We start from the raw sequence: 14326 nt of genomic DNA on the forward strand, positions 1-14326 counted from the left end.
ACCTCAAAAAATACTTAAACTATGGAGTCGATCACAAAAACAAAAATCTCTGCAACTCCTGATGTAAGAAATGTAGCGCTGTAAGATCAGCACTGGACTGCAAACTTCAAGGTTGCAGGGCAAAGGCATCAGTAGCTCCTTGGAAATCCTGTACAGGGTCACGCTGAGTCAGAACAAACAAGACAGCACGTAACCACAACAACATCTGATTGCGTTAGGTGACAGAAACAGACATCATACTTAGCTTATCCCACCCAATGCAGGCTGGCCTGCAAAGTAAATGTTCCAGCTAAATTACAGAAAAAGTCTACAGTAGGACGCATGTGAAGTTTTGGAAAAAGGCTGGGTTTTTGTTTCTTTCTTTATTTTTTAACTTTAGACTGCCCTGACAAAACTCCTACAAAGCTGGCTAATACCATGCACAAAATCCTTCTTTTTAGAGGTACATGGTCCTCCCTGGACAGTGCTTTAAACATTCTGTAGGGAGTTAGGCTATCTATCCAATTCTTCAAAACATTCAAGAGATGCCATAAATTCCCTTAATAATAATACATGCCAACATCTCATAATCCATAAGAATCATAAAGTCCCATCCCAACAAGTTTGTTTCCTCAGTGCCCTGAGTTGACAGGAATGGGCAATCTAAACACTGGCTATCAAAAATCTAGGCATTGGCTTAAAAGACAGCAAGTTGCTAGCTGACAAGCTTTCATGAGTGTGCTTAGTTTCAGAGCAAGGGGGGAAGGTAGAATTCCCACTGAAAAGTTTTACCATGGTATTTTCTATGATCTCATATGCATGTTAAAGTTGGACAATGAATAAGGAAGACTGCAGACGAATTGAGCTTTAGAGTTATGGTGTTGGAGCAGAAAAATAAAAGTATCATGGACTATTTCAGGACTAGAGGACCCTCGGACCAGCAAGAGGGAAGTATATGAGTCGAGTGTGGGATCCTAACCAGAAAAGCAATGACAGCAGACAGTGGCAGAGGCAACGGCATGGGGACACAGAGCAGCTGCCTCCTCTAGGCCCATGGACTGAGTAAGGCTGTGTGCCTGAGGGCAGGAGGTTGGCTTGCAGAATATGCTCTTAGGACACATAAATGAATACACATTTTTTATTTTGTATGTGTACATTACATATTTTTGCTTTGTTCACGTATGAAATGTCAGATGTAAAAGGGAAGTAACAGGGAGGAAGTAGGATAACTATTGTTGCAGGGAGGGCATTGCAATCATTGAGATGAAAGAAAGTGTATAATGTGTTCAATGTAAAGCTGATGATCTTGTTTGTTAACCTTCACTCAAAAGTTGAAAAAAAAACAAAAAAAAAACCTATAGTAATCCACTTCTGTTCCTTTCCTTGGTGGCATGACAAAATTCAAATCATTGTCTTGTTTAATTCCATTTGTCCCTGAACTACTGTCCCCCCAAAACAGCAGTGGCTCTGTAGGATAAGCACTGGGCTGTGAACGACAAGGCTGGCAGTTCCTGTCCACCAGCTGCTCTATAGGACAAAGGTGAGACTTTCTGCTCCCTTCAAGATTTACAGCCTTGGGAACCTTATCCAGAGTTGCTATGCATCAGAACCAACTTGACAGCACTCAACAAAAGTCAGCTTAATTCATATTCCTTGCACATATGAGTGTATGGTTTACATGGGAAATCACTGTGTTTCTGACTAGAGTGCTCAACCTGCCTTAGTGTAAATTCTCTAAGTTCCTTAGTGCCTGCTATAATAAGAGGAACAAGAAGCATTTCCCTCTGAATCTGTCCCAACTACAGGGTCACTATGAGTCAGAACTGACTCGATGGAAGTGGGTTTGTTTGTTTGTTTGTTTTGTCCCTTTTGTTTTTGGTTTTATAGCTCCAACTTCATTCCAGAGGACCTGTGGTAGCTTCCTTTGGAAATTTTATCAAGGGCAAGAGACCCTAAGAGAAAGCCAAACACCACATGAAGCAGCTTTTGTCTATTCAAGGGGTGGAGCACACAAATTTGAGAAAAACTAGAGAAAATGATCCTTGGTTAGAGAATTAAATAAGGGTTATTCTTTTTTAAAAAACCCTGATCTCAACTTTAAGAAGACAGCTTGCATGTCAAGGTGGATTTTTTTTTTTTTCAATCTATAAACTACACTTGGAAGAGACTCTTTTACTAATAAATCATCTAACATGCAATTAATTATATCCCTCACCTCCATGGGATCAGGATAAATATCTAAATGTTATCATGTGAGTTTTTCTTGCTATATCATGACTTTTTATATCTCCACCATCCAGTAGACATATGAGGATGCTTTTTAAAAAGTTCATGGAAAACATCTACTATTGTTTAATTCCATTTGTCCCTGAACTTTTTGAAGCCCCCTAGGAGTCCTGGTGTGGCGCTGTGGGTTAATGTGTCAGACTGCAAAGCCGCTTGAACTGCAAGGTCGTTGGTTCAAGCTTACTAGCTGCTCCCTGGAAATCCTATACAGAGTCGCCATGGGCCAGAATCGACTTGATGGCACTTGACAACAACAAAACAACAGTATATGGCTAATTTAAACTTAAGACCATTTAATTTTTTTTAAATGGGAAATCAAGCTCCTTAGTAGCACTCACCACATTTCACATGTTTCGGAGTCACAAGTGACTGGCAGCGGCCATATTGGGTGTTACAAAATCTAACATTTCCATTGTCACATAAAGTTCTACTGAATTCTCATTTGTAGATGGCATTCCATAGCTCAAGCCTTCACACTGCTATGGGAGCCTTGGAAATTATATCCTAAATGAAGGCTGTAATGCTAACACTTAAAACCTAGTGTTTATCATGGTTTTCGGTTGCCGTAAAACTCAATTCCAACTCACGGTGACCCCATGGGTGCCAAGAAGAACTGCTCCATGAGGTTTTCAAGGTTGTGACGTTTCAGAAACAGATCACCAGGTCTGTCTTCCAAGGGCCTTTAAGCTAGCGTCCAGCACTTAATCTTTTGTACTACCCAGGGATGAGGCAATTCTTCAAAGTAGTCCAGGGAGGGCCTTGTCCACTCGTCTCCCCTGTGCCTCTCAAAATAAGGGTTTTGAGTGTCCTTAAGTGGCTGTGAGATACGTAGGGGGCAACAGCCTTCCACGTTCTACTTTCAAGATCTAAGGTAGTTTGGGGGTTTCCAATTACTGTAACCACCAAGTGATTTTTTTTTTTTTTGGATTTTTAGCCTCAAATTTTAATCCTATTTCTGACCCAGACTTCCCCTTTGCATCTGAGCAAGTCACTTAACCTCTGCTTCAGTTTCAAGGAGAACAATACTTCTTACCCTCTTAGGGTTTTCGAGTTTTAATGAATGCGTGGGAAATGCTTGGAGGATGAAAAGCATTCAAAATGTTCCTATTACTCCCCTGAAAAACAAAGATTCCAGCCAAACTGATACTTTCCTGACACAGGTGAGTTTGAAATTAAACAGAGCCCAGCCCTCAAAAGGGCAGTGTTTAGGTGGCTCTTTAGCTCCCTAGGAGACTAGATCTGCATTGATAGCAATCTAGTATTCAAAGAACAGATACTTGACCCAATGCCAATTGAGAAAATCAGCACTTGCAGCCAGGCCAAAATGTATAGCCAGCTTCTTCCTCTCCAAGCCTGGGGTCATCAGCTATTGGCTTCAAATCTGCCCCTGCTCCAAACCTAACCCACCAATGTTATAGATCAGTTCCGGGCGATTTCCTTGCTGACTGACGTTCAAAGGTCGGACACCATTACCACCATCCAGGGAGAAACCCTGACACCAGCCCGGCGTGCCTTCGGGATGAATTCCCCTTCCAATTCTCATCGTGCAGCTGTGGGGCAGAAAAGCAGAGAGGTATAGATTCATCCATAAGACAGTCACATCTACCGAGTATAAGCAGGCCACACAAAGGTGGTTATCACTCAAAATTCAATCTAATACCGACAAAGATTCAAGCCAAACTGAGGCTTTCCTGACCCATGTATTTCAAGGGTTCAAGAAAAAGCACAAGAGAAGTATGTACAGAGATGCAGCTAATGGATTTTTAAGGACTGTTACAATGACAGGCACTGTGAAGTTGATCAATGTCTTGCCATGAATTCTAGAAACTTAATTTCAAATGTATGATCCAGCTCTACCACTAACAAGCAAGGTGATCTTGGGCAGGGAACTCTCTCTCTCTCTGAGCCTGTTTCCTCATCCTAAAACACAACAATATTTCATATTCTGTTTGATCTATTGGGAAGCTGGGAAAAATCAGAAAGATGGTCTATTCAGAAATGCTTTGGAAAGTGTGCATTCTGCAGATAAAATGAACTGTGTTCCAAATACAAAATCCTACATGCAAAAATCCCAAAATCCTTTTTTTAAAAAAAAACAACGCGAGACTGGGCTTGCTGAACATGCCAAGTAGTTGTTTATATCTCTTACCACGTCCAGCACCCTCATCAATCCTCAGTCCTGGACTCCAGCACCAATCTAGATTCCAGCCCGCCCTAGCAGAGACATCTGCACCCACTGGAGTGTAATACTCTGTAAGTTTTCTTTTGAAGCTTTCAGCACAAAACTAGGTATGGCATTTTAGCAGTACCAGATATACCCATTTATCTTTGGATTAAGGCTAAAAATCCAAAGAATCCTTTAGAAAGCAGAATGTGAATTCCAAGGACAAGAGTGAGTCACTGCTCCGGCCACACTTTAAGAGGGCATACTATCCAGCCCTCACAAGTCTCACTTTGCCCAGACTTTAAACATGCCAAGGGCTGCTTTGAAAATTTGAAATAGCACATTTTACTTCAAGGGTTGGGTTTTTGAAATGTATGTACCCAAGCTGATCTGGATTAGATGAATGGGAACTGAAGCTTTACCAAAGAGCTAGTCTATCTCCAATTTGATGTCAGCTCCTCTCTCTGTATGAAAAGCATACAGAGAGAGAGAAACTGCGGCAAAGAGAAGGGGAACCATGTGGGTTTCTCTTCACGGGTAGAGTTATGAATAGAATGACTTCAATACATGTAAAATAAAACGAGCTTAGTTTGCTTTCATTATAAACCAACCAAATGGTTTATTTTCCATATCAAATAACATAGAAATTAGATCCCCAAAAATCCCATTAGGTCATGGTTCTATTTCCCTGCCAAGTCAGGATTGTTATCTACAGCATATTTCAACTTACACGGATATACTATAGCCTTTGCTAATTTCTTCCCTTCCCTAGGAGCTTATTTCCCCTTCCCATAAATAACCATACTCACAGGTTTGGATGCTCTTTGTCAGCATAGCAGAATAAGAGAGGGCTTAGGCTCCGAGCCAGTTCATGTTCCTCAAACTGGCCTGCAGCATCTGTCTTTGTATTGTCCTGTCTGAAGATCAGTGGTAACCCTTTAGAAAGGAGGGGGAAAGTTTACAGCAATTCCACCTAGCCTATCCAAGGCAGATGCAAAATGGTAAAAAGGTGGGGGCGGGGGGGAATTGTCAAGCGAGCAAAGAGTGAAAATTGAATTTATTTAGTCAACTCAGTTCATTGTTTAAAAGATCAGTTTTGACCAAGATTAAGCACCTATTATGGAAGCAGGAGAGTTTCAGCAGCTTAGACTGTTGAAGTAATCTATTTGCATTGGCTCCATTTAGTGAGCTGAGCAAATAAATCTGAATTCCCAAAGCCAAGGCCAGAGATCTCATTGAGCAGCCCTTATACATACCTGTTTTGTTCATCAGCCAATATGGAGCAGAAATGAAGATCTTTAAGGACCCTTCTGCCCGACACACAATCCGGATCGTGAGGTTCAGCTGCCGCCGGTGGACGTCATACAGCCGCATTCTCACCATATAGTTTTGAGTTCCAGGTGGAATGAGTAATTCTTTACAGAGTGGGAAATTCTCCAGCGAGACCCCTAGAGAAGACACAGCCATTATCTTTCTGGGTCCTTGCCTTATTTTCTCCAAAGAGCCCAGCGCCAAACTCAATTGGTATTAGTTTCTTTTTGGAAAAACCACTAATTATATATTTAACTGGTGAACAACAACAACAAAACTCATTAGAATGGTCATTTTCCTCTATCAAGGAAAAGGATCAGTGTGAAGCAAACCAGGAACCTAAACAAGACTCTAGGGAGTCTGTGTAGAATAACTAGAAGAGACTCAAGGTACCAAGGAAGCTATAAATAATCCTTATTATTAAGATGGCACAGGACTAGGCAACATTTCACACGAGGGGGCTTCCAAAAGCTTGAGGAGAAATCCCATTATTTTCTCATTCCATTTTTCCATGAACTTTTTTGAAACCTCGTCACTTAAGGCTGCCATGAGTCAGAGGTGGCGCAATGGCAAAGAGCAGCACCAACCCCATAACAGGTCCTGTGCTAGGTGTCTGAGACACAAGTGATGCAAGTAGGTGGTCAGAGGCAATGTTCTTAGCCAAATGGCCTGACTCCAAATCCACAGGCTAAACTTCTTAGCCGTGTGATTTGGAGCAAGCTATTTAGCTTCCCTAAGTCTCATCTCAAGGTTTTTAATAAAAGCGACGCTCCATGGACAGCATGACCCTGAAGATAGAGAACACTGGGTGTGCTCAGAGCAGTGGTAAAGCAGGAGGACATCTCTATGTTATCAAGAGGCACAATAAATTACTTTTTGAAAAAATATATTAGATATCCACTAAAATGCCACAGTAAAGACCAATTATCTTTAGAATATACAACTAGCTATGTACTACTTTTCTAAACTGAGGTCAAGGGTTTACATAAAGATATGTAGATATATATGTATATAAGAAGCTCTGGTGGCGTAGTGGTTACGAATTGGCTGCAAACCTTAAGGTCAACAGTTCAAAACTACCAGCTGCTCCACGGGAGAAAGATGAGGCTTTCTGCTCCTGTATAGATTTACAGCCTTGGAAACCCTGTACAGGGTCGCTATGGGTTGGAACCGACTCAATGGCACCTAACAACAACAACAAGGAGCTCTGGTAGCACAGTGGTTACGAATCGGGCTGCGAACCCCAAGGTCAGCAGCAGTTCGAAACTACCAGCCATTCCGCGGGAGAAAGATGAGGTTTCTGCTCCTATAAAGATTTACAGCTTTGGAGACCCTGTACAGGGTCACTATGGGTCCGAACCAACTCGACGGCACATAACAACAACAATGTACATGTGTATGTGTATATATACATACATACAAACACACATATATATCCAACTGTGTGGTTCAAACCGACCTTGTGGTCCAGTGCATTATCCCACAGTGCCACACCAGGAATCGCAAGGTCAGTTTGAATTGTAAGGTCGGTGGTTCATGCTTACCAGCTGCTCCTCAGAAACCCTACAAGGGTTCTCTATGAGTCAGACTCCACTTCCAAGGAGTGGCTGGTGGGTTTGAACCAAGGAGCTCTGGTAGCGTAGTGGTTATGAATCGGGCTGCGAACCTTAAGGTCAGGAGTTGGAAACTACCGGCTGTTACATGGGAGAAAGAGGAGACTTTCTGCTCCCGTAACAATTTACGGCCTCGGAAACCCTGTATAGGGTTGCTATGAGTCGGAACCAACTCCACAGTACATAACAACAACAACATATATATGTATATATATATAGATATACACACACGAAAAAAAGATATATAAGCTTGTCAGGTTCCTCACCTGTAAAATGGGAATAATGAAAGATGGGGCTATTGTGATGAGCCAATGAGTGAAGGAACTTACAAAACTATAAAAAGATAGATATCAAAGCTATGAGTATTTCAACATGTCTGTGTAGTGCAATGGCTAAGCACTCACCTGCAGACCAAAAGGTTGGCAGCTGGAACTCACTAGTCACTCCACAGGTAAAAAGACCTGGCAATGTTAAAGAAAGAGTGCAACCAAGAAAAGTCTGTGGGGGCAGTACTACTCTGTCACATGGGGTCCAACAGCATACAACAATGGCAGTCTAAGAAACACTTCCTGCTAAGTTCCAGAAGTCCCTCTTTGCTCTGAGTGCTAGAAATATGATTCTTTATCCAGACTTTGGAGTCCTGGTGTGGTACTGTAAGATAAGCACTGAACTGCTTACCGTAAGGTCGGCAGTTCATGCCCATCAGCCAACTCCTCAGAAATCCTATACAGGGTCACTATGAGTCAGAACCAACCCGACAGCACTTAACAACAACAACCCTGACTTCACTTAGCCTTACAACTGAAAATTACTTCATGCATAAATACTCCAAACCTCACATTTCTCACTAGTACAATGTACCTGACAAATCTCTCTTGCTGGAAGGATTACACAAGATCAGGGATGGCACAATGCCTGGAGCACAGTGTGAGCCTATGCTTAGTTAGTGGATGCGTTTCCTTTCCTGAACAGAGAAGGAAGGGCATAGGATTTTGCTCACTGTGCAAGCAGCTTGACTTAGAGCTCAAAGGCTGCCAGTTCAAACCCAGCCCGAGGCACCTTGGAGGAGAGCCTGGTAATCTGCTTCCACGGAAACCCCTAAGGAGCAGAGTTCAGAATCAACATGACAGCAGGTTAACAGCAACAGCAGAGTTAGAAAAAAGTTTAGTAAAGGTTAAATGGCTTCCCTACAGTCATATAAGAGAGCGCCGTGAAGTACTTCCTCTGTGTTTCCTGTGGGTTTGATCAGTTTTGCCTTTGCTCAATTCTTTTAGCTTTTCAAAACTGCATTCATTCCTTTGAGCTAGTTTATTGAGATATTATATATATCACAATTTTTGCAAGATGTTAACAAAATCCTCATGTTAAATAATTACGAGATCAGACGCGGACTCCAGCCACCAGTCCCAGCGGCCTTTCGGCATTCTGAACTTTTGCCGGCCACTACGGGCAGCGACTGCCCCAACCCCTGTAGAGCTTTGAGGGCAGGGCCAAAGCCAGCCCAAACGGAGAATCTCAAGCAGACAAAAGCCACAGGAGAGTTCTCTGCCCTAGCTTGAAATCTCAAGGCATGTAGCAGGCAGGGAAAAAAAGTTTAACCAGGGCGCAGGGAGCAACAGAAATACGATGACTCTCAGACGTCATCAGACGCCTACCTCCTGATCGTAGCAATAATAACTACAACAAAATAAGAATGATCATGCCCAACAAGAATATCTAACATTATCGAAGCATCTCCAAAAGCAGAAAAAGGCAGCATATACAAATGAGCTGGAGTCAGACAAAGGTATTATAGAGGAAGAAGAGCGGGTTCTGGATTTGCCTGAGAGGGAATTCAGAAAAATGATATGGAAACAAATTCAAATACTCCGAAAAGAGGTTGAGGAAAACAAGGAAGAAGTAACCAGAATACTGCAGGAACAATCTAATAGGATTGACACAGCACTGGAAACAATTCAAAACCTGCAAAAAGATGTCCAGATGATCAATAATAAGATATCAGAAATAGACAATAGCCTGAAAGGGGAAAGGAGCAGACTAGAAGAGATGGAAGCCAGAACTAGCGAGCTGGAAAACAAATCTGTCAGTACAGCCAATATACAAGAGCAAACAGCTAAAAAGATAAAACAATCTGAAGACAATCTAAGATACATGCTGGATAACATGAAGAGGAACAATGTAAGAATTATTGGCATTCCGGAACAAGAAGAATCAAGGAAATCTACAGAGGAGATAGTGGAAGAGCTTCTGAAGGAAAACTTCCCTAACATCTTGAAAGACGAGAAAATATACATTCAAGAAGCCCAACGTACCCCAGGAAGGGCAGACCCCAAAAGAAAATCTCCAAGACATATAATAATCAAGCTCTCCAAAACCAAAGACAAGGAAAAAATACTATGAGTGGTCAGGGAGAAGAGAAATATAACTTATAAAGGCAAACAAATTAGATTAAGTGCTGACTATTCAGAAAAAACATGCAGGCAAGCAGGCAATGGGGAGACATATACAAAACCCTGCAAGAAAAAAACTGTCAACCAAGAATCATCTATCCAGCAAAACTATCAATCAAATACAATGGCACAATCAAAACATTCCAGGATAAACAGAAACTGAGGGAACTCATTAAAACCAACCCAGCACTTCAAAACATCCTAAAGGGAGTTGGGGATGGAGAACCAACAAGAACAGACAACAAACAGAGATTGACAAGTATGGCAACACCATCTGGAACACAGTCGACAGAAAGCAGAGTCCAGAACGGAACGAGACTACAACAAACTCAAGGGAACCCAGAGATCGACTGAAAGACATAAACATGTCAACATCAAAGAAGGGACAAACACAGCAACAGAAGCAAAGGTGGTGGAGATGCCAGGTAAATTACAAGTTGTAATGGAATATCCTAAGTGCAGAGAAAAACTAGTAGCCTACAAGGTAATCCCAAAGAAAGTTAATACTCCACAACAGATCATGAACATGAATTCCCAAACAGAACAACCAAACAAAGAAGCTAGGAAGAAACCGACCAGAATCAACTCAAAAAACACAAACCCAATACAAGAAGGTAAGCAGAACCAAAGAATGAACACCACCACCAAAAAAGTAACACAATGACAGTAATTAACTCATACTTATTAATAATTACATTGAATGTCAATGGATTGAATGCACCAGTGAAGAGACAAAGAGTGGCAGAATGGATAAAAAAACAAGATCCATCAATATGCTGCCTCCAAGAGACACACCTTACACACAGACAAAAACAGACTAAGAGTCAAAGGATGGAAAACTATTTACCAAGCCAACAACAGCTCTAAACCAGCAGGAGTCGCAATATTAATCTCCGACAAAGTACACTTTAAGATAAAAACATGCATTTAAGAGACAAAGAAGGACACTATCTCATGATCAAAGGATATCAATTGAGCAAGAAAACATAACCATAATAAACATTTACGCTCCCAATGAAAGAGCACCATGATACACGAGGCAAACCTTAATGGAATTGAAGAAAGACATAGATAAATCCACAATTATAGTAGGAGATTTCAACACACCACTCTCTAAAAGGGATAGAACCAGAAAGAAACTCGACAATGCCACAGAGAAACTTAACAACACAATCAACCAACTTGACCTTATAGATATATACAGAGCATTCTACCCAACAGCGTAACAATACACATTCTTCTCCAGTGCACATGGAACATTCTCCAGAATTGACCATGTGTTAGGCCACAAAGCAAGCCTCCATAAATTCACAACCATCAAAATTCTACAGAGCATATTCTCAGACCACAACGCTATAAGACTAGAAATCAACAATAAGAAGCCCAAATCAATAAAGTCGAATACATGGAAGCTGAACAACACCCTGCTAAAAAGCGACTGGGTAAAAGAAGAAATTAAACATGAAATCACAAAGTTTCTAGAAACAAACAAGAATGAAAACACAACATACCAAAATCTTTGGGACACGGCGAAAGGAGTCCTGAGAGGTCAATTTATTGTGATAAATGCACACATCCGAAAAGAGGAAAGAGCCATAATCAACACATTAACACAGCACCTTCAACAACTAGAAGCACACCAACAGAGGGAACCTAATAAAGATAAGGGCAGAAATAAATGAGACAGAAAACTGAAAAACTATAGAAAGAATCAACAAGACAAGAAGCTGGTTTTTTGAAAGGATTAATAATATTGACAAACCATTGGCAAAACTAACTAAAGAAAAGAGGGAAAGGACACAAATCAATCGCATTAGAAAGTACATAGGTGATGTCACCACAGAACCAAACGAAATAAAAAAGATAATAACAATACTACGAGAGCTATACTCCAACAAATTAAAAAATTTGGACGAGATGGATACATTTTTAGATAAACACAACCTACCTAAACTTACCCACACTGAAGCAGAAAATCTGAACAAACCCATAACAAAAGAAGAAACTGACCAGATCATCAAGAAACTCCTGACCAACAAAAGCCCAGGCCCAGATGGCTTCAAGGGTGAGTTCTACCAAACATTCAGAGAAGAACTGTCACCAATTCTACTCAAATTATTCCAGAGCATAGAAGAGGATGGAAAACTCCCTAACACTGTTTATGAAGCAAGCATAACCCTCATACCAAAACCAGGAAAGGACAGCACTAAGAAGGAAAACTATAGACCAACATCCCTCATGAACACAGACGCAAAAATTCTCAACAAAATCCTAGCCAACAGAATCCAACAGCACATCAAAAATATAATACATCATGACCAAGTGGGCTTCATAAAAGGGATGCAAGGATCAACATCAGGAAAACGATCAGCGTAATCCATCATATAAATAAGAAAAAGGAAAAGAACCACATGATCATATCGACTGACACAGAAAAGGCATTTGACAAAATCCAATATCCATTCCTGATAAAAACACTCAACAAAGTAGGAATTGAAGGGAAATTCCTCAACATAATCAAGAGCATATATGCAAAACCAACAGCCTACATCACTCTCAATGGAGAGAAACTGAAAGCCTTTCCTCTGCGAACAGGAACCAGGCAAGGATGCCCTTTATCACCGCTCCTATTCAATATTATGGTGGAAGCGTTAGCCAGAGCTATATGGCATGGTAAAGAAATCAAAGGCATCCAAATTGGCAAAGAGGAAGTAAAACTCTCCTTATTTGCAGACAATATGATCCTATATATAGAACACCCCAAAGACTCCGTAAAAAAACTATCATACCTCATCGAAGGATTCAGCAAAGTGGCAGGGTATAAGATCAACATACAGAAATCAATTGGACTTCTCTACAGCAACAGCATTAACGATGAAAAAGACATTAGGAAAATAATTCCATTTACAATAGCCACACAAAAGATGAAATACCTAGGAATAAACATAACCAGAGAAACACAAGACTTATACAGAGAAAATTACAAAACACTACTACAAGAAATCAAAAGAGACCTACAGAAGTGGAAGAACATACCATGTTCCTGGATAGGAAGACTCAACATCGTGAAAATGTCAATACTACCCAGAGCAATTTACACATACAATGTAATCCCAATCCAGATTCCAACAACATTCTTCAAAGAGATGGAAAGGACAACACATAATTTTATATGGAAAGGAAAGAAACCCAGGATAAGCAAAGCACTGCTGAAAAGGAAGAACAAGGTTGGAGGTCTCTCACTCCCGATTTCAAACTTTACTACACAGCTACGGTGGTAAAAACAGCCTGGTACTGGTACAATGAAAGAGACATTGATCAATGGACCAGAATCGAGAATCCAGATATCAACCCAACCACCTACAGCCAAATGATCTAAAACAAAATGCCTAGGCACATTGCATGGAAAGAGACGATCTCTCTAATAAATGGTACTGGCAGAACTGGAAAGCGATATGTTAGAGACTGAAACTTTACCTCACGCCATACACAAAAATGAATTCATCATGGATCAAAGATCTAAATGTGAATCCCAAAATTATGAAGACGATCAATGAAAAAATAGGGACAAATGTGAGGGCACTAATTCAGGGCATAGACAGGCTGCCACACATTTTGAAAAGTACACAAGCAAAAATAGACAAAATAGATGAGTGGGACATACTAAAAATTAAAAACTGGTGTTCATCAAAAGACTTCACCAAGAGAGTAAAAAGAGAACCCACAGACTGGGGAAAAATCTTTGGCAACGACATATCTGATAAGGGACTCATCTCTAGAATATATAGGAAAATACTACACATCTACAAAACCAAGACAAATAACCCAATCAAGAAATGGGCACAGGATATGAACAGACACTTCACTAGGAGGAGATCCAGGCAGCCAACAAACATATGAAGAGGTTCACGATCACTAGCCATTAGAGAGATGCAAATCAAAACAACAATGAGATACCATCTCACACCAGCAATAACAGCAAAGATCAAAAAAGCTAAGGACAATAAATGCTGGCCGGGATGTGGAAAGACTGGGACACTCCTGCATTGTTGGTGGGATTGCAAAATGGTCCAACCTCTCTGGAAAGCAATATGGTGCTTCCTCAGAAGGTTGAAAATAGAAATACCATTCAATCCAGCAATTCCTCTACTTGGTATTTACCCACAAGACAAATGAGCCACAACATGGGAAGATATATGCACACCAATGTTCATAGCTGCACTATTTACAATAGCAAAAAGATGGAGACAGCCAATATGCTCATCGACTGAAGAATGGATAAACAAGCTGTGGCACATACACACAATGGAGTATTATGCTACCTTTAAAAATAACAAGGAAGCTACATGCCACTTCCTAACATGGATGAAACTTAAGAACATTATGTTGAGTGAAATTAGTCAATCACAAAAGGAAAAATACTGCATAGGACCACTACGTAAAAGTCTAAGAAAAAGAACCCATACTATCCCATTAAAGTGGAATCTAAGCAGGCTTCTAGGATGCAGGGGTAGGGTTAAAGA

At 40.8% G+C, this 14326-nt stretch overlaps 1 protein-coding gene across 2 annotated transcripts in view; it reads right to left on the reverse strand.

Moving 5' to 3' along the window:
- VPS13D (vacuolar protein sorting 13 homolog D (S. cerevisiae)) overlaps positions 1–14326 on the reverse strand; it is a 360697-nt gene that overhangs the window by 194205 nt on the left and 152166 nt on the right. For both annotated transcript variants that reach the window (XM_006866375.1, XM_006866374.1), the window contains 3 exons: positions 5686–5877; positions 5239–5365; positions 3673–3815 (listed from right to left, as the gene is read on the reverse strand). In XM_006866375.1, the coding sequence (XP_006866437.1) occupies positions 3673–3815; positions 5239–5365; positions 5686–5877 (462 nt within the window). The remainder of the gene's footprint in view (positions 1–3672; positions 3816–5238; positions 5366–5685; positions 5878–14326) is intronic.

Source organism: Chrysochloris asiatica, unplaced genomic scaffold (assembly GCF_000296735.1).
Source record: "Chrysochloris asiatica unplaced genomic scaffold, ChrAsi1.0 scaffold00090, whole genome shotgun sequence".
Classification (NCBI taxonomy): domain Eukaryota; kingdom Metazoa; phylum Chordata; class Mammalia; order Afrosoricida; family Chrysochloridae; genus Chrysochloris; species Chrysochloris asiatica.